The following is a 22,096-nucleotide window of genomic DNA, read 5'->3' on the forward strand; positions in this document are numbered from 1 at the left end:
GGTGATACTATTAAATGAATTGGAATGTGAAGTACAGGTAGTCTTTGACGTACAAGCATTCATTTAGTGACCATTCAAAGTTATAATGGCATTGAAAAAAAATCTTATGGCTGGTTTTCGCATTTAGGATGTTGCAGATCCTCATGGTCACGTGATCAAGGAGCTTGATAACTGTCATGTATTTGTGACAGTTGCAGTGTCCTTGTGTTATGCGATCATCATTTGTAACCTTCTCAGCTGGCTTCTGACAAGCAAAATCAGTGGGGAAAGCCAGATTTCCTTTACCACATGATTCACTTAATAACTGCATTGATTTGCTTAACAACTATGGCAAAAAAAAAAAAGTAAAATGGGGTACAATTTTCTTAACAGCTGTCTTGCTTAGCAATGGAAATTTTGAGCTTCTTGTGGTCGTATATTGAGGGCTACCTATAGTCTCTCGGTTCAGCTTGCTATTCTCTGTACCATACCTGTCTTTCAAGCAAATAGAATTATTTCCAAAAACGAATGTATACGATGCTGAAAATAGTTTTTCTACATCTACATTCTAAGCATATGTAATTGGCCATTTTAAAAATGATAAATATTACATATTTGATTTGGCTTTCAAGTAACTGCCTTACTCGTTTTTCTAATATAAAAGATCTGTATTAAAATACAAGAGGACATCTCATGGCAAAAAACAACTCCATTAATAAGCCAATAAAAGAAATTCTGATAATAAGTGACTGTGGAAAACCTGATTATTCTAGAAAAATTTTCGCATAGAAGCAGTAGTGACTTTTTGTACTGTAGCATATCAAATTAAGCTAGTTGGAAAAATGTAAGTAGAAAGATGCTTTAAATCAGTGGCCCTCAATCTTTTGGGAACCAGGGACCAGTTCCATGGAGAGAGGTTTTTCTGTGGCCCGGAGGGGATGAGGTTTCGCGTGCTGCCTGCATCCTGTGGATGGGGCTTGTTTGTGTGGCCGCAGCTTGGTGCTGGTCCAAGGACCGGGGGTTAGGGATCCCTGCTTTAAATAATATGTAGTACTTTTTAATAGTAAGGCTATTAAGCCTTATTATTTGTGGATAAGACTATTATTCCCAAATAATATGTACATAGTACATAAAAAAGCTGGTTTACTCCTAAACACTGTGTGATGTCCTCCAGATGTTTTGGATTGTAGGTTTCAGTCGCGTTCAATTAGCCATGCCAATGGGAATTGAAGTATGAACCATCTGGATGTACCAGGCTTTCTAGCTTTGGTGTAAATAGCATTCTGTACAATATTTGAAGTTTTTATATGTTTTTGGAAAGTTGTAAATGAATTTTGATTTGGGATAATTATTCCCTTCGCAACTCTGTTCTAATTATATTTTGTTTTGTATCTTATTGACAAAAAGTTCTATCTCATAGAGGAAATATCTGGAAAAAATTAATAATAAAATTAGTTATAAGATTAACTATAACTTGTCAGTTTATAATGCCTTTCAAAATTGCATATAGACCTGATCATAATGATGTATAGAGTTATAGCAATTTAAATGCAATAATGCTTGCATTTGAAATAGCTGGCATTTTTGTACAGATGGATTTCCTTTCCTAAATATACAACATTTTGCACCCTATGCCTTATTGAGATCATGGTGCCTTTTATCATTTTTATTTAGAAAAAGTAATTTTAAAAACCTTTATCTTCATTATTTTATTTGCCTTATCACAATTTACGTATGACATCCAAATCAGAGTCTTGGGTAACTGCAGATCAAAACCCACAGCTCAAAGCTTTGAGGGATGCCAAAAGTTATTTGGATAGTTTGCTAAATCTTCACAATTGTTTTTAGTGTTTTTAGTGTTACCTGTTGCTTAGAAATACAAAGCTTTTTATAGTTTGATGCTTGGCTATCTGCAGAATCACATGTCCCCACTGGAATCAGGCTTAACCTTGATGTTAGGAGCAGCAGCATATTGCCTCTGTTCTTTTGGAGGTCAGGAGTGTTATTTTTCAGGGACAGGTTAGCCCTCTGGAATGTCACCCATTGGAGATTCATCTGTCTCCAACATGGTTCACCTTCTAGAAGATCTAAAGAGAGCATTTTTGGAGAGCCCTCCTACAAGAGGCCATAAACTGTGCTTGGGCTTTATATTATATAGCCTATGTTTATATTATCCCTATGTTTCTGTATTTTATTATATATGTTTTACTTTGCTATCTTATTGTGGTAAAATACAAATACGAACAATAAGAAATATTGATACAGTGATACCTCCGTATTCTGTTGCTTCAAAACTCATCGAATTTGGTACTTGACTCATTTTTACATGAAAATGATGTCCTGATACACATTCTTTGTTTGGTACTTGATGTATTGCAAAAGGAAGCAGGGGACAGGAAGTCGGCCATGCTGGGAAGGATGCTGACATAGGAAAAGGGACAAATAGGAAGTCCTTCCTGGCTGAAACAAAGGGTCACATGCTTAGTCACATGGTTTGTTTGGTATTCGTCCTTTTTAGTACTCTTTGCACCTCCCAGAACCAATTAAGGACGAATAATTAAGTTTAATAAATTAATAATAGATGCAAAACCTGTAGCTCCTTTTCAACTTCCATCTTAAACTATTACTAAATGATATTCCATTGTTTACACAGAACAAAGCATTGAAAACTTATATAGTAGTTTGCTTTGTAATGTTTCATTTGGCCTGGTAGTGATTATGCTAATTTTGAAATAAAGTTAATTTCTAGCATAGTTATGATTATTTCACATTTTTCTAATAACCAGAAGGTTGGTTCCTTTAAATCTGCCATCTTTTTTTGTTGAACTGGAATTTCAAGAACTTTAATTAAGTTCTGCATGGCATAATGATGATGTGATGCTGTACACATGGTTTTTTCTAGATGGAATAATCTGATTCTTAATATCTATTTTTGAGATTCCAATTCTTTAAAAATTGGCTTTTTACTATGTAAAAAGTATTCTTTCTTTCTGAAAATAATATTTCAGTATTCTTTCACAAATTACTATCTTCATTTTGATTCAAATTTCAAGTCTACAAATACGGCATATACCTAGGAGTTTAATGCTGACATTTATATATCTTAAAGAGATACATGAGACAATAACATTGCTATATAAATATATAGTTATATTTTGTCATCCTCAATATAATATCTGCTTCAGTACTTAAGTCCTCAAAACCTACTAAATATTGTGGAGAGTGGCCATGTATGATGGCTTGCACAGCATAAGCATTAGAGAAGGAACAAAAATTCAAAGGAACAGCCAAACTAAGGCCACCTGATGATCCTAGAAGAACAAGACAAATAACACAGACTAGACTGTGGTCTTTCCTTTGTTGTGAAGGAAAGCAGTTCACGTACGAAGAATAATGGCATTTAGAGAATTAGGAATGAAAAGCTGGAATCAATGAATTTGAGTTTACTTTATAAACTTCCTTGTTGTTAATTCTGTAATCTGGAAGTGGAATTTCGGAAAAGATCCAGATACCTTTGAAATTTGTTGTGATGTTGCTTGTATCTGAAACTAGTAATCATTTGTCACCCTGCAGGTCAGGAGTTTAAAACAATTCCACATCTGTATCTTAAACTATTTTATCCGCAGATGTGAAAAGTATTTAGTATCTGCATTACTAAATAAATGGATTAAAAATAAAAATAAAAATGTAGCTCATTATTGAACTGTGAAGTCCTTGGTGTTCTCTGAGTTTAGTTAGTTTGCAGAAGTTTCATTAGCCATAAGGTAACATAATTAGTGCCAACAAGGATGGGGTTTGCTCCCTGTTTATATACAGTAGCTTGCCCTGCCAATTTTGGTGGAGGTGTGGTTTTTTTCCCCCCTTGGTGGTTTTTGATTAGAATATTGTTTTCAGCTTGATTGCTTGTCTGGTTTAATCCCTGCTTATCTGGGTGTTGGCTGCTGGAGAGAATATGTTCTGGTCTTTTTGTTTCCTTAGCTTTTTGTTGTCTCTTAAATGGTCAGTAAATATAGTTTATTTCTATGTATTTATTGATGGCTGATTTGTCTGAATGCCAATGGCTGTTAACAGTCCTTAGGCCATATGTTCAATTTGATTAGAATTTTCCAATTTTATAGAATAATGCACTTCATTAATATTTATTATTTTATGATTATTGATACTAATGTCATGCCTATTAAGAATTCTTTACATATATTTTAAACTTAAATACATTTTTTGAGTTCCAAGTTTAACTATTGTCAAAAATTCTAACTAGCCACTGCAAACTTTCTTATAAATGATTATTTCTATCAAAATAAAGTTTAGAACTATTACATGCCAACTTGCCTTGGCAGCTGTTTATATCTTGGCCAAATATATAACTGCCAGTTTCTATTTGCTTTTCTCTTTGGCTTGCTTGCTGAGAGTGCATAGAAAATTCATCAAGGTTAATTACCTTGTTGTAGCTTTCCTTAGGCTTTTGTCTGTACACTAAATTTATTGTTGTACAGCTTGAATTCTTTTTCTTCAAAATACCTTTACTACTGAAGTACAGAAGTTTACATAGATTATTTCAAGCAGTATTTTCAAATTATCACTTGAAAACTTGTTTAGCAGCATATCTTCCTTGTCCTCTGTCATGTAGTAATATGATTACTTCCTTTAAATTTATGTATAGAAAGCAATAATAATAAGACAAATCCCATATGCCATCTCAGGCTGCATCACTTGTCAATTTAGTTAATGTTATTCCGTGCTAAGGTAATTTATTTATATCCATTTTCCAGTTACAGAGGCTAATAATTAATATTCACTTAAAAGATAACATATGGCATATTTGTGGGTGAGAATCTCTTGAACTCTAGAGGTTGGTGAAATGAAGATAATAGAATTAAGGACAGTTAAAGATACCAACTAATAGTAAAGATATCTAATGTGTATTTCCTTTAATAATTACATGCTATCATTGCTGAAAAGACTAGAGAACTAAACATTTTGCTAATAGAAAGTAACTTGACCTATTCATAACAAATAAAATAGCTGCTAGACACCTCAGCTCCTATTTATTACTAGTTCTGTTTCTAAAACTCAGTTACAGACATACCAGGCAATGATTCTTTAAAATCTTAGAAAGAATTTACGAGCAGGAAAATCAGCAAGAAGTGCTTGCACACGCTTGCCCACTGCTCATATGAGTGGGGCTGCACATACTCTCGGCTGCCAATTCCACGGCCCAGTTCTGAAGGGCTCAAGGCCGGTAATGGGCCACAGCCTGGAGATTGGGGACCCATGCTATTAGTTCATTAGTTCATGTTTATATTCCAAAGTTGGAATATTGATATGCATAATGTTATCAATTTGAAGACAAATAATTTGAAAGCTACCATCTCAAATGATTTGAAAGCTACACACACAAATATAAGTTGTGCCAATTATGGCCATCTTTTCTGTGAATGACTGTGATATGATGAAAAATTTAATCTACCAGGCATTTAGAGTTCCTATATGGAATGTTTCATTTTCATGACATGAGTGACCTTCTCAAAACCATACTTCCTCTTTATATGTTTTACCTCAATCAACATTTGTTGAGAGCTCATGTATTTTGAAGTTATCTTTAGGAGCCCTAATGGTGCAGAGGTTAGAATTGCAGGCAAAACTCTGCCCACAGCCTGGGATTCGATCCTGACGGGGCTCCAGGTTAACTCAGCCTTTCATCCTTCCAAGGTTGATAAAATGTGGACTCAGATTGTTGGGAGCAATATGCTGACATTGTAAATCGTCCAGAGAGTGCTGTAAAGCACTGTGGAGCGTTATTTAAGTCTAAGTGCTGTTTCTATTGCTATTGCTATCTTCTGTTCATGCATTATTATGGCCAAAACCTTTCTCACAGTATGGGATGTTTATGAACATTTGTGAATACAAATGCTACTAACTTAGTAAACTTAGGCAGTTTGGGGAAAATTCAAGACTAAGTTCTATCCTTTTTCTTTTGCTCTTTGTGACAGAATTTTCTGGCTGAAGCTGTCATCTAGGGAGTACTTTTTTTTTTTTCTTTCCTAACTTATGTCCCTGTTGTCCTGTATAGGTTTTTTGAAATGAGATTTCAAGTGGTTTGATTGATAGCTGAAATGGATAGAACCTTTTAAAAGAATCATGTTTTTTATCTAGCACTGCAGTTTTTTCTGAAAGTACATTTATAGAATGGAAAGCAATTTCATCTAATCAGGATGCACAAGACATGGCTTTCTGTAGATTAGTAAAACCCTTGTTTCACATTCTAGGTTTGTGTTGGGTGACTTATAGATAGAGGTGACTGAAATTCTATTAGCATTTTGAACTTGACCCTAAAAATTTTGTGAGAATCCATAGTTAACAGTGAGTCTTCATGTGGTAATTTCTAATACTTTTTAACTGCTTCACGTGGCAAAGGTCTAATATAGCTTCTCATCTATATCTTTGTCTTGCTAAAAAGCATTATGGGCAACGTTCAGAGTGAGTACAATCCAAAAGAAAAATTATTTTGCTATGGGATATGAATGGATAGTTGGGAATGAGATGAGAAGGTACAGAAGAAGTCATTGGAGAAATAAGGGGAATAGCAAAGTATTTGCTTTAAAAAGATCTGTTAGTTTTGAATCTGTGGTCTAAGCCATTTATATGTATGCACAGCAAAGGAATGAATATTTTAAAGCATGACTGATTTGATAAAAAGATTGAGATAATCAATGAAGGATACAAAAGAACTAAAATATTTTGAATGTAGGACAGTATTTTGTTGATTATATTAAGAGCAGATATCTGGAAAAAGGTGGATGTGGAAGGAAAGTGAAATGAGCTAGAGTGAAATAGAAAGATTATAGGAAGAGAAAGTACAAGTTATGTATGAAAATATATGATAAAAAAATCTAACAAAATGAATGGAAATTGGGTATAAAAAAAGGGAGATGAAAGGTGTTTCAAACAGAATGAAAAGATTTAGTTTAAAAGTTCCATAGTAGAAGTGGAATAATAAAATGAAAGAAGGTATAGGTGAGAAAAATGCATATAAGAGAGTTAAAAGGGATTAAGTAATTTGAGATGACACTGAAGTATTTAAGAGATTTGCATGGGAATAATACTGATATATTAAAAATGGAATTGAAATAAATGCTTAGTGTCCAAGGAGAGGAAAAGGAGTAAGGCTGCAGGTGTGAATGGTGGACCTGTACAATTTTTTTTATGGAATAGTTATGCAACTTGTGTGTAATGAGTGTGTAAAGACTGCACCATGATTGGGAGAATGCCATTACTGCAAGTTCGAATCTCGCCAGGCTGAAGGTTGACTCAGCCTTCCATCCTTTCGAGGTAGGTAAAATGAGGAGGCAATAAGCTGACTTTGTATAAAAAAGAACACCGCTGGGGGGGGGAGGGCGAAAGCCCTATTAAGCAGGTATATACAAAGTATGAAGGCTATTGCTTAACGCATTGTTAGCCGCCCTGAGTCTCCGGAGAAGGGCGGCATATAAATTGAACTAATAAATAAATAAGCTGGTTGTCAAGTACCAAAACCACAATCATATGACTGTAGAGAAACTGACAGCTGCAACTACAAGGACCATGTAAGAGCCCTTGTTCACTGTAACTTAGTGTAACTTTCAATGGTCACTGAGTGGGTAGTTGTTAACTGAGGACTACCTCAGTTACCTGTAAATGGTAGGGATGAGCAAGGAGCAAGATATGGATGCTTGAAGTGAAGTCAGGGATATGTTGGTTAGGGACATGAATATATATTTTTAATGCAAATTCTACTATATTGCTGGCTGAGAACCTGAGTGCTTTCAGGAAATGTTAGATTCATTTAAAAAATGGAGCGGATATGAATATGAATGCATCCAAGAATAAGATGTTTGACAGAAAAAAATGGAATGATAGACAGTCAGACAGACGGACAGAATAGTGTAGATAAATTAATGTGCTTTGGTATAATATTTACAAAAGAGGGGGAAAGGATGCAGAACTTTTAAGAGGTGCAAATATTGGTAGAAAAGTAGTGTGTGTTATATTATGACATATATTGTAAATGTTCATTAAAAAAGAAAATGGTTTGTATAAGATTAATGTGTTTTATCCTGACTTGTTATATGGAAGTTATTTGGTATGCCAAGGGAACCATAAAATTATAATAACAGTGGAAATGGAGTACATAAGAAGTGTGTGTTGTAAACAAGTACTAGGATCAAGAATAAATGAAGGGTGAATTAATGTGGAATACATAACTAATGGCTTGTGACAGAAGAAATGAGTTAATTTTGTCATATAGTCAGAATGAGTGAAAATCAAATATATGAAAGAAAAATGAACAAGTTAAGAGGAAATCTAAGAAAGTTGTAGATGGATGGAATTAAAGAGAACCTTTAAAAAGAGAAGAACAAAAAAGAATTTCTAAAATACATATATGCGGAAGCAAAAATGTTTACAAGAATAGAGAGTGGGGAAATGTTTATTGGATGGTATTTGATTCAGTAAATTGGTTTTGATATGTGTCCTGTTTATACAAATTTAGAAGCTGCCTAATTGTCTGGCTTACAATTAAACAAGAAAAATACAAAAGTGTTGGGGGGTGGGGAGCAAAGATAACCTAAGAAGTCTGAAGACAAATATACAGGTAATCCTCATTTAGTGACTGTCTTGTTTAGTGACCATTTCCAGTTATTCAGATGATGAAAAAATAATGTTAGAACCAATTTTTATATTTATGACCTTTGCAGATCTGTAAAGCAAAGGAAAGTAATAGTGAGATCATAAGCACAATTGCGTTCATTTAGTGACTGCTTCACATAATAACCGAGTTGCTGGTCTCAATTGTGGTATCTAAACGAGAACTATCTGTATTAAAAAAAAAACACCATCCAATAGGGACTCGTTAATTAACCTGGGAAAATAGCCAGGTCAATGGATTCTTTAAAGTCATTGGGTTGGGAGCCATCTGGATCTCTTGGAAGGCAGGCCCTGTAACTGAGAAGGCATGTTTCTGGCTTTCACTAGATAACACTACTTAATTATTGGGACCTGGACTGCAGCCACTCTGCCAGATCTAATCTGATGCTCAGAAAGAACCAGACAGGTAATCCCTCAAAAAATTAAACCCTATATTAGCAGTGTCAAACTCACGTTGTCACGGCGGCATCATGTGACGTATCAGGATTATTTTTTTCCTTCGCTAAACCAGGTGTGGGCATGGCCAGTGCGTGACGCATCCGGCCCACGGGTCGGGAGTTTGACAGTCCTGGCCTATATCATGAAGGGCTTCATACATCATGGGTCCCCAACCTTGCAGCTTGTGAAGCAGTGGAGTCACATGGATATAACAAGTTATGCCTACTGCTGCCTATGCTGCTGCACTCTGACTTACTGTAGCTTCTGAGTGGTTATTAAGGGCAGGTCCATGTAGAATGTATGAACAATAAACCATTTATAAAGTGAATAAGACATGAGGGATTGTCTCATAGTTCAGGAATGGGCACAGGTGATCATTAGGTGTATGTGTGCAGAGGCAGTCTTAGCCACAGCTGTTACCTGCTGCTTGAGCTGGAGTTATGAATACAACTAGTTTACACACTCTTCTTGAATAAAGAATTGCAACCTCACCCAAGATCAAAGATGGAAAATCCTTAGACCCAGGGAGCCCAAATATTCTCAGCGATTGAGCTTGAATCGGTGCCTTCCAATGTAGATTTGTAGAGGATTTTAACAGAATCACTTTGCACAAGATTAAGTGTAATGAGAAAAAAGGGATTACCTTGACAAATAGGAAAAAGAGTTGCAACCAAGACTGGTCAGATAAAATAAATCTGAGTTTGGGCCAGAATTGCAATCTGAGTAAACATCTCAAAAAAGACCCTCCTTAGTTCTCATGAAGATAAAGGCAGGAGGAAAATGCAAAATTATGTTACTATAACCTTTGCAATAAAAGTAGTATTAACATTTAAGGCTTCAACCAAATTATCTGCCAGATCCCCAGGGAAAACTCCAATCTTCCTTTTGAAACCAACCAGATACATCAGTTTTCTGGGGCAAGCTAACCTGGCCACAGTCCCAATACATAAATGCACATACAGATTCACCCATTTTTAATCACATATCTTTAATTCCTTCCTTCCTTCCTTCCTTCCTTCCTTCCTTCCTTCCTTCCTTCCTTCCTTCCTTCCTTCCTTCCTTCCTTCCTTCTATATATATAAATTGCATATCATTTTTTTATTTCAACAGCTAACACTATTTATTTATTTTGTACGGCATACATTTGTCCACACTTTATAGAATAGTAGTCCTGACAATCTAATTGCTAGTTTCTTCGGTTTTACGCCTGCACATTTATCCACGGTGCGCCACAGGAGGGAACTAGCTAGCACAGTTCAGGTTGATGACATCTTCCGGGCTTCTTTTGCCAATTTCACTTCATATCCAGGCAGGTTCAATGCCAGCTCCTCGTGGCTAGCCTTTCCCACCAGAGTGATACACATTTATCTATTCTCAATAATGCTTGGTTGGAGAGGGCAGGAGCTAGAGGTGAGTGATGGGAGATCACCCCATTCTGCAGTGCTACCAGAGCTCAAACCGCCGGAGTGTCAAACTATTTCTTGAGCCACTGAGCCATCTAGTGTTATTAGATAACAGTATGATACATTTGTACGTATGAATCATTACTATGATTGAGCAATTAATTGCTGGCATATCTTGGGTAGAAATGGAATGTCAGATTTCTCTTTGGTTTAAAGCAACCAATGATTTAGAGGTTTGAGTATATTTTTACAATACTGTATAGATATCCAGTCTTAACTTTGGCATTTATGCTGGTAGATTACTTGTTCTTTCAAGTCTCTCACATCTCTTTCCACCTAAGTTGCTATGACATATGACTATGCTTACTAACACTGGTGAACAATTATTGCCGAAAACGTTAAAAATAGAAGTTGTATTCTTTAGTAGTTTAAAGACATTTCAGATTTCTGTTGCTCTTTTCAAGAAACACAAGTGAGAATTTACTGCAATAACTGTGTTAATTACTTACAAGTTGCCAACTAAATGAACCATTTAATAGTTTTTACCGAAGAATTAAGTGAATATAGGCTATGCCAACACTGCTGATAAAACTATTTTGGTACTGGTTGTTTCAAAACTGGTACATCTAGTAATGAACTTTTCTCTCTATCTTCTTTTTTCAGAGCTACGTATTCTGAATATTATAAACATCTAACTACAATAAGGAGAAAAAATATAGCTGTAGTTGAATGAGGAATCTGTTGCTTCAGTAGCCTTTTTCTTCAAGAGTGGGTCTTTGAATGAGGATGACAATGGAAGAGATGAGGAATGAAGCAGAGACCACTTCTATGGTTTCCATGCCTCTTTATGCCGTTATGTATCCTGTCTTTAATGAGGTAATAGGTTCAATTTTATTTTCTTTGCATTATAGTACTTGGGAAACGAAGTTTTATTTAACTCAGCTACTATCTTGCTTATATTAGTACTCATTTTCTCCTTATGAGTTCTGCTTCCTTTCTGTCCATATTTCTTGGCTTCATAACAGACTGCTTGGTTTGTTGGCATTTAATTCCTTAATTCTGAGTATTATATTCTACATTTATAAACTCCCAAGATGCATTCCAGCATTATACAAGAGACTGGAATGTAGAGTTCGTTGTTTAATTAACATTCCAGATTAGGCAGACATATTTTATAAGGTGGAAAGGTTTATGCTTTTTGCAGCTACTTGGTTTTATAGAAATGTTTTCTATTAAACATTACATAATCTGTTTGTTTAGATGAGAAACAATAAATGTATTTAGACTTTGAACAAATGAAAACGAGATGGTCTTTCTTTGGTAATTTATCAAGAAAATATTCATATTTTCTGTATTCATAGAAATGGTGTCATTGTTGCACATTTATTTATCTTGATCAGACAGTCTAAAATAATAATAATAAAAAAGACTATATTTTTGGCTTGTCATCTTCTCCCTCCATAGAGTTATTCATGTTTGTTTTCCCTGACACCTATATCAGTAGTATATAGGCAGATTTCATAGAGCATCATCTGTTATACAAACATTTATCTGTTAAATGGTGTATCTATTTATATGTTCCAAATGTGTGGATTTCATCTGCCCAGAATTTTCAGGAATAGTCATGCTGGTTGGGAATTGTAGTCCACACATCCTGAGTCACAAGTTATGGCAGAACATGACAGCAAAACTTTTTCAGATTTCAGATTATTTCACAGATTCATTTTATTGGATATGATTATTTTATGCTTATAAGAGGCTTGCAGTATTCTCATCTGAAAGAAACAGCCCAGTGTGCCTGAGCTGCAAAAATCTTATCCAGATCAATAAAAATCCTTAGAAATATTAATAATAATGATAATGTACTTTAACCTCTTATTACTTTTGGTATAACTGTTTATTTCTATTTTTTGCAGCTAGAACGAGTAAATCTATCAGCAGCTCAAACATTGAGAGCAGCTTTTATTAAGGTGAGAATAATATATATTTACTTATATAACACCAAAATATGAATATTTTATATTAAGATATAAACATTAAAATATTGTAAAATTCTGCAAAATAGATTTAGTTACTAATTCTTACTTTAAAAACCATTAAATGCTTGTATAGTCTAAGTAAAATGTGTGTAGTCAGTCAGTTTATTTATACACCTTATTTTGCAGAAATAGATATACTCAGAGTTGATAATAGCTTAATATTAAATTTAAAGAATAAGCTGCAATTAAGATAATTAACTCAATGGTTATGTTTCATTTATGTCCATGTTCATTTAAAATCAGGTAACAGAAAGATACAGTAAAATGTTATGAAGCCTTTTAAACTTCAGAAAGATTCTCCTTTTCACCTAAGTCCTTTATCCTGAGATCCTCATGGTACTTCTCTTGTTGGCAGTGAAGGTCTAGGAAAGGAACAGTGTGAAAAGTCCCACCCTGAACATATATCTTCAGTAAAAGACTGCTGAAGAGATCACAAAGCCCCTTCACAGATGCTCTCAAGTACATACGTGTCCAAAAATTGATGTTGATGATGGTTTTGTGGCTTTTGAAGTTCAGTATTAAAAGAAGGGCTTTTCACCTTCATGTTTCTCTTGTGCTTCAGTGATGCAAGAAACATCAACTACTTAGATGACTTGAGTTTCCTGTGATCAGCCAACTCATATTGCTGGATAGTATCTTGATATTCTTTACCAAGTCAGAAGTATGTTGGTTGAAAATAGTTTCTCTAATTTATAATTGAGACAATTAAAATCATTTTAATTTGTCTTCTAAAGTTATCCGAAGAAAATCTTGGCCCATAGTTTATGTCATCGAGTGTATGATTGTACAGGCATTCCTGGGATTAATAATGTCCAATTTACAGATAATACAGATTGTTGGGGGCAATATGCTATTTACTTTACTGTCTTCGGTGTAAGCCGCCCAGAGTTCTCGGAGAGTGGGCAGCATAGAAATATGACAAATAAAATAAAATAAATTTATGCTTACAAACAGGCTGCCTATTGCTAAAAATGGTAGATAGTATTATCCTTCCTCGAGTCGATAAACCAGTGAATCTGTGCATAGACGTCTGATACACATTTTTATATATAGTCTGGTTTTAGTAGTTTATGAAAACATTGTGTGGCTTCAGAAATTTGTCAGCTCAAAGACGGAGAGAATGCCATCCACCATTTTTAGTAATTGGCAATTTGTTTGTAAGTATGAGTTCCGACTTAGATACAAATTCAATTTAAAGGGAGATTGAAGAATGGAACTTGTTCTTAACCTGGCAACTGCCTCTATTTCACAATCTTTTTAAGCCTAAAAAATGAGTACCACTCTGACATGTTTCTTAAAAAAGAAATAGGGAATTCAGAAAAAATGAGGTTTTGCAGCATTTGGGGACAATGTAATGTCTGATATCTTGCTTGTTTGTTATTTATCCAAGTTATCTAACTTATGGATAGTTTTAAAGAATAATTCTGATGTAACTTGAAAAATAAGTGAAAACAGTGAAGATTACTGTCTTTCTTAATTTCATTTAGCTCATGTCATAAGGTACAAGTGTCAAACTTGTGGCATCACTTTGCTGTCACATGACATTTTGTGACATTTTTCCCCTTTGCGGACCTGGGGTGGGCATGGCCTGTGCATGACGCATCCGGCCTGTGGGCCACCAGTTTGACACCCCTGTCATAAGGAAACAAAAAGTTTTTACAGTTTTTACTTGAGTTATGCGCATTCATCCAACAACTGTTCAAATTTACAGTATTGCTGAATGGATTGTAGTTATGACTACCTCTTGGAATACTAGCTATTGTATCAGCCCCACAGTCATGGGATCAAAATTTGGGTGCTTGGCAATCAACTCACATTTACAACTGATCACAATGTCCCATAGTCGTATTCTCCTGCCCTGTTCAAACTGCGTCTGCTTCAGCTCCCCCATGTGCCTATCCATCCCCCATCTGTGCCTTTTTGACTGCCCTGTATTCCACCACCTACCCCCGCTGCTGCTGCCACCAACTGACCTTCATCATCACTTTTCTCCTATTGCTGACCCTCGGGCTGGGTGAGGTTGCAGTCTCAGGATCTGCATGGTGAGCGAAGCAGGGAGGTGGAGCCCAAGAGAACTTGCTGGCCCCAATCAGGAAGGAGACTGGAGAATCAAGAGGACCTTGCTTAATGGCCACACAGTCCTCATCTAATGCCCTCAAGGGTTGCCAGAATTCCCATTGCTCAGTTGTGCGATCATGTAACATTTTTTTTAAACCACTTTGCTTAGTAACTGCATATCTGGTCCTAGTTAGGGTTGTAACCTGAGGACTGTCTATTTCAGTTAGTGTGAAAGATAGAAGAAAAAGGAATGATTCATAGAAATAAATACTGCAAAGATATAATAAAAAAAAGGCTGGGCCAAATTACAGGTGAAAATATTGATTTAGTTCAAGAAATACGGTCTGGAGGAAAAAAAGGCAGTGCAAAATCAATGTTTATGATAAGCCAGTTCTACTCAAATGTCTTAAAAGTTCATATTGTAGCTTTCTTTGAAGCTGTTCTTTACTTTCAATTTGTCAGAAGAAATCTGAAATCTCTCTTTGAAATACAGGCAGAAAGGGAAAACCCAGGTCTCACACAAGATATTATCATAAAAATTTTGGAGAAGAAAAGCATTGAAGTTAATTTTACTGAATCTCTCTTGCGCATGGCAGCGGATGATGTAGAAGGTATTTCTTATCAGTGGCTGTTTCCTCATTAGGTTTAGATGGGTTTATTTTTTTAAAAAAAGTTTGTTATTTCTGTTTTGTTCATAAACACAGCTGAATATCTAGATTGTCACTTCAGTCTTTACATTTACTGTTATATATTGTAAATTATATATCCATGGTCATATTTCTTTTGATAATTCTTGTAGCTTGGTGGCTCTGTGCTAGATTTACTGTGTTTCCCCCAAAATAAGATCCTGTCTTATATTTTTTGCCATCAAAAAAGGCACCAGGTGTTATTTTCGGGGGGGGAGGATGTCGTCCACTGACTTGCCTCACTTGCGTGCGTTGCCCCCAGCCTCTTTTTCTCTATCAGAGGCCTTTAGGAAAGGTGTCTTCAGCCGATAACAGAGCTCTGGATCAATCTGAAGTTCTGTTATCGGCTCCAGAGGCCTTCAGGAAAGCCTTGCCTGCTGCAGCAAAAGAAATGGGCCAAGGTATGACAGGCCCGGCTGCAACTATCCAAAGGTAAATATTATGGCAGCTTCACCTTCCCATCCCCACCCTAGCTTAATTTTTACCTGTGCACCCTGGAATGGGGGGGGGTCTTAATTAGGGCTTATTTTGGGGGTAGGGCTTTTTTTTTTTTTTAATTTGATTTATATGCCGCCCTTCTCCGAAGACTCAGGGCGGCTTACAATGTGCTCAGCAATAGCCTTCATCCTTTTGTATATTTATACAAAGTCAGCTTATTGCCCCCACAACTGGGTCCTCAATTTACCTACCTTAGAAAGGATGGAAGGCTGAGTCAACCTTGAGCCTTGGCGAGATTCGAACCCTGCAGTAATTGCAGGCAGCTGGTCTTAATAACCAGCTTAATAACAGGGTGCCTTAAACCCCTGTACTACACTGGGTGCACGTGTAAAAAATCAAGCTAGGACTTACTTTCTAAGGTTACATTTTCGGGGAAACATGGTACCTGAGGGGGGGGGACGACCCAAAAGACATGACATTATAACTTTTTAAAAAGGCCATAGAGTAGATGATAGCATGGGGGAAGAGTTAAAGAGGTTGAATACAAAAAAATGGGTGGAAGAAATTTCTTGGGAATAGAACAAAATGTATGTTTAGCCAATTTCCTATAGTTCTCACCTCTGTCGTCTTTACTCAGAAACAAGATCCAACCTTCAGAATTTCAAGGAAGCTTTAGAAAGAAAAAGTTTCATCTCATGCATTAGTTTTCATGACTCTGAAATGTCTCTAATATACCTGGGGTACTTCTCATAAATTGTGCTTTAAGAAGGTTACTCTAAATAGTTCAGTTTTGGCTGACATTATATTGATTACATCATTAGAAATCAATAGTCTTTTCTTTACAAAATAGAGTTGGGGTTAATTTAGTGTTTTTATTTGTTGCTTGTTTAATTTTAACATGGTTAAGGATGTTGCCAACCCTTTTAAGTTTAATTTATAACTTACTTAGAGAAATCTATTTATATTTTCTTCCTTCTCCCCCCAGAGTACATGATTGAAAGGCCAGAGCCCGAATTCCAAGACCTCAATGAAAAGGCACGAGCACTTAAACAGATTCTCAGCAAGATTCCAGATGAGATCAATGACAGAGTGAGGTTTCTTCAGACAATCAAGTAAATACTAATCAAACTAAAAAGCTATTCTAAAGTGTGACTTCTTGGACCAGCTGTGGCTTTATATTTATAGAAGAAATACATTTTTGGCTTGCACTGTAATTCTGATTATTACCAATATTTTATAAAATTGCTGTTTTCGTTTCACAGAATTTTTGCTTCAAAATGAATGCTTGCTTACTATTGAAAGGCCAAGCTGTGGGTTGGTTTTAGCTGCTGGAGTAATAACCGTGGATATTATAGCTATAGCAATTCTGTCAGTGATCCCTATTCTGTGCCCTTTGTAGTTAAATCCTTTTATTTCTAACAACATAATCCTGTGGCAGTAATGCTGCATCAGACCTGAAATCTTATAAGTCATCTTGGTGAGTTGCCCCTCTTTTATAAATTGCACTTTCCAGTCTTCTCTCACCTAAAATTGCAGTGGTTTTGAATCCTATTCCCCGTTGCTCAGAAATTTTTATCATGCTCTGGATATTATTTTTTTTTTTTAATTTGATTTATATGCCGCCCTTCTCCGGAGACTCAGGGCGGCTTACAGTGCGTTAAGCAATAGCCTTCATACATATTAAGTTCCCTGTGCTTATTTGGGAGCTGTTTTCTTCCTTTTTGGTTTAGAAACTGAGATCATCTTATCTTAAAATCTTTTCCCTATCTGCAGCACTATGCTTGTTTTAATGACTACTTATGGAGGTTTTTCAAATGTCCAATTGCTCCTTGAATAGATAGATAGAATTCAAATAGATAGATCTCTTAGTACACATAATGTATCCAGAATCGCCATCAAAAAAGATGTATGTGAGTCTCCTTTCACATTTTGGATTACCGTATTTTCCGGCGTATAAGACGCCTGGGCATATAAGACGACCCCCGACTTTTCCTGTTAAAATATAGGGTTTGGGCTATACTCGCCGTATAAGACTACCCCTCTTCCAACGCACACCAAATAAAAATTAAAAAACATCAACTGGCTCACCCACAATGTAAAAGCAGCTGTGCTAGACCCAAAATGGCCCCTGCAACAAGCAGGAACGTCACACAGCCACAAAAAGCCCAAAAAAACAACTTTCACACTTTACACACACAAAATTCCACATACAGCTTTGTGAGATTTTATGTGTTTGTGTTGTTAGAGTGAAACACTACAGAAACACACTAAATCTCAGAAAGCTGCACAAATATTATTTTATTTTATTTTATTTTTATTTTTATATGAAAACTAAATTTAAAACTTCCTAAACTTTAAATGGCTAGGTCTAAAAAAGAACAACTAAAAAAAACCCAATTAATTAATTTTTTTTAAAGCTCCCAAAGGGGGAAAAAACTTACCCAATAGAACAGGGGTCTCCAACCTTGGCAACTTTAAGACTTGTAGACTTCAACTCCCAGAATTCCTCAGCCAGCTTTGTTTTGTTGGCTGAGGAATTCTGGGAGTTGAAGTCCTCAACTCCCTGCCTGATGGAATGGATTCAGGCAAGCGAAGCAAGGCAAGCGTTGCGACTAGCAGCTAAGGTAAGCAAGCTGGAGGGGGAAAACTTTTTTCCTTTTACATGGCTCTGGCGATCCCAGCTGCGTTGCCTGATTAGCAGGCAACGCAGCTGGGATCGTCAGAGCTTGGATCGCCAGAGCCATTTAAGGCTCGTCAGAGCCTTTTGGGCTGGTCTGCCTGGTTACAGGAGAACGACACCCGGCATATAAGACGACCCCCGACTTTTGAGAAGATTTTCATGTGTTAAAAAGTCGTCTTATACGCCGGAAAATACGGTATATCACTGTCCATAGTTTATTGAGTTTTCAAAATCAAAAACCATGAAGCTGATGCTTAAATATCTATGCAAGTGATTGCTAACCTTTTCTGCGCCGAGTGCTGAAAGAGCAAGTGTGCGCACACCCATAATTCAATGCACGCATGCACCCTGTCCCCGTGCATGTATGTGCGACACCCCCGTGCATGAACTCCCCACGTGCATGCATCTCCCACACATGTACCCCACTCCTCGCACATGCATATGCATCTCCCGCATACGCCCTGCCCCCCTGTGCATGCGCAGCAAAGACCCAAACACCAGCTGGCCGGCAGGAGGCACGGACGCACTCAGCAGAGCTGAACTGGGGCGGCAGCTTGCATGCCCGCAGAGAGGGCCCTGCGTGCCACCTGTGGCACGCGTGCCATAGGTTCGCCATCACGGAGCTATGCAATGCAGGGGCTCATTGTATGTAATTGTGTAAATCCGACTCATTAATTTTAATTTAATTCCATTTGTAGAGTTAATTATCAGAAATTTTCTGATTCCTTTGTTCAAGATCGGTGGACAGTAAGACTACTAGAAAATAAAATTACACGTGTACTTTATCGTAGAATACGAATACATTTTTTTTCCTTATCTGCAACATTTTAGTAAGCCATGGTAATGCCCAGAAGATTAGAGACATGATAGAAAAATGCATGCTCTCATCTGGGTTTTATCTAAAGTTGTAAGAGGAAGACTTTTTTCTTTTCTTGGAGTTCATTTTTCTAGGATTCAACTCAATAAAAGAGATAGATGTCTGTGTGAGTTCATTGCTTCTTTATAACTCTTGTGTAGAAGATTATAATGTAAAATACAGAATTTTATAGTGATTTCAGTTATTAGTAGCTCAGGTACCTCATTAGTGAGGTTTTCATACTCCACATGCATTGCTATAGGAATTAAAAGAGCCTTTTCTTCAGTCCAGTAATGAAAATCCTGTGCAATACAAGTTAACAGAGAACTATAGAATTAATTGTCTATTGGATTAGTTACCTGGTTGCCCACTCACCAATGCAACTCAGAGCATCTAGCAAAAAATTTAAACCCACAACTGTTTCAACTAAAAACCTAAAGTATCTGCCAAAGACAATTTATACATTCAAATAATTGAATATATGGGTTTATGTAACCTCCTCACCTAGTTATTGAGATTAGAGTCAATCTATATAAATTTGAATTGTTCATAAGTTTATTTTGATATAAATATCTTCCATAAAGTCTTCTCTTTAATAATACATTGAGAGATTTTCTGTATTACTTCATGAGTGAAACAAAATGCAAATGTTTACTGATTGGAGCAAAGTGCTCATATATATATATATTGCTGTGGACTCAGGGCTTTCCTCTCCTGGATCAGTTTGAAAAGTCCATGGGGAAATATTAGTTTTAATTTCCTCACACATAAAACAGAGATACTGATATTAATACAGACATGTCCCAAAAGGGACATTTTGAAGGATGTTCATCAAATAAAAGGTTAGGCAGATGACAATTGACACACCCCTGCGACCCAAAAGACAAGCAACCATGGTAGAAGATTTTTTCCAAACTCTGTTTTCAACTTAGCAGTGGTTTTAAGTTAATATTGTAAATAAGAGTTTTATCCTCTCTGTAGATTAAACTGCCTTTTCTCTCTTAAATGATTTCTTTCTCTTACTCCCACACAGAGTGGTTTCATTATATTGTAAGCTTCAAATCTAGATGAAATTGTATCCATTAATCTTAGGACCAAAGATAGTTGCCATTGAATTATTTCAGGAATATATACTATGGACAGGTTTTTTTTCCAGTTAGTGTAACTTTAATTAAATAACATTTACTTTTATTTAAATAAAGATGGATGAGACAAGATTTTAGCCTCAATTCATGAGAACAATACTTTCATGATAGTTCAAAGTAGATCAGAGCAATCTTTCTTTATTCAGTCTAAGATATCAAAAGTCAAATCTATGCAATTTATAACTATACATATTGAAAATTGTTCCAGGGAAAGGCCTTTGATTGTATAGGTAAGACAAGGCTCCTGCTGCTTCAGAGTATTGTTCTGTAATTTCCAGATGCTAGTTTTCCACGTATGAAGAATGCATTAAACATAATTTAGATTTTGAAGTGCCATATAATTTAATTAGCTCTTGTTGTTTCATCTTGCTGTGCATATCTAAAACTCACTATATATGACAGGAAATCTTTTAGAAATACATTTCAAACATAATTTTGAAAGTGATTAAAATTCTGCAGCTTCACTTTAAAAATTGCAATTATATTTTCATTACCAAACAGGGACATTGCCAGTGCAATAAAGGAACTTCTCGATACAGTAAATAATGTCTTCAAGAAATACCAATATCAGAACCGGAGGGTATGTGACTTAATTTCTACTATAGTGCCGCATCAGAAATATAATTAAGCACAAGCATTACAAATATACGCAGCTTCATGCTCAGATAATATGAACTGTAAACATAATTTTTCAATTAATACAAACTGGCAAATAAAAAGACAATCATGATGATGAATAGAGATTTTTCAGTCTATGTGGATTTTTAAACAATAATGACTGCTTTAAGGTTTAATATAATTCTTATTGTTTGTAGAATTAATACTTTACAAACATTAAGCAAAAGTCACTTGTAGAAGCACATTTTCATCATTTAAATGGTGAATTTTGCCACTTCCATCATTTACTGTATACCTTTTCTCATCTTGTTCTGTGTTCATTGACTAAAAAATACGATGTTTGAGAAAAATGAAAATTTTAATTACTATTTATTTACATAAACTTTTTCAGGCACTTGAACACCAAAAGAAAGAATTTGTAAAATACTCCAAAAGTTTCAGTGACACTTTGAAAACTTATTTTAAAGATGGAAAGTAAGTATATATTTCTTTTTTAATTGACTTAGTGACTGTTTTCTTTTTCCTTTTGTATTAATAATTTATACTCCAAAGAGCACACTTTGCAATAATCTTAACATCTTAATTGCTTCCATCAGTTCCAGTTTAGCAAAGAATGAAAAAAATTGGCCAGATTGGAACATTTGCTTTTTAAACTTAGGCATCAATGAGTCTACTTAATTTTTAATTCTCCTTGGGAATCTACAGTATCACTGTTCTAATAGCAATTATGTCTTCCTTTTCATCTTTGCTAAAAACAATCTTAGGAGGGAACACATTCCCATGGGGACCCCTAACAGATGGGGCGGAGTGGGTGGTCAGAAGAGATTTGTACGAAAGCGGGTTACCTATTGTCTCTGAAGCTCTTCCTTGTTCTTTTCAGTACTCTGTTTTTTGTCTCTCTCGTTCTCCTTTCGTTCTCTTTTCCTGCAAAGAAAGAACATACATCACTTACTAGAGGCTGGAAATAACCTCTTACAGAGGGCTTTGGAAGCAGACTAAAATTACATGAAATTAGACCAAAGACCCCATGTCGATATATAGAGTAACACACTCTTGTTCACTCTGTCATAACAT

The 22,096-nt window shown here is 35.8% G+C and overlaps 1 protein-coding gene across 2 annotated transcripts in view; it reads left to right on the forward strand.

The window, feature by feature from the left end:
• PDCD10 (programmed cell death 10) overlaps positions 1–22,096 on the forward strand; it is a 32,145-nt gene that overhangs the window by 4,824 nt on the left and 5,225 nt on the right. For both annotated transcript variants that reach the window (XM_034439041.3, XM_034439042.2), the window contains exons 2-7: positions 11,166–11,378; positions 12,419–12,472; positions 15,093–15,210; positions 16,709–16,835; positions 20,906–20,984; positions 21,414–21,496. In XM_034439041.3, coding sequence (XP_034294932.1) covers positions 11,283–11,378; positions 12,419–12,472; positions 15,093–15,210; positions 16,709–16,835; positions 20,906–20,984; positions 21,414–21,496 — 557 coding nt within the window. In that variant the 5' untranslated portion in view covers positions 11,166–11,282. The remainder of the gene's footprint in view (positions 1–11,165; positions 11,379–12,418; positions 12,473–15,092; positions 15,211–16,708; positions 16,836–20,905; positions 20,985–21,413; positions 21,497–22,096) is intronic.

Source organism: Pantherophis guttatus, chromosome 6, assembly GCF_059756535.1.
Source record: "Pantherophis guttatus breed Tessera chromosome 6, ASM5975653v1, whole genome shotgun sequence".
Lineage (NCBI taxonomy): Eukaryota > Metazoa > Chordata > Lepidosauria > Squamata > Colubridae > Pantherophis > Pantherophis guttatus.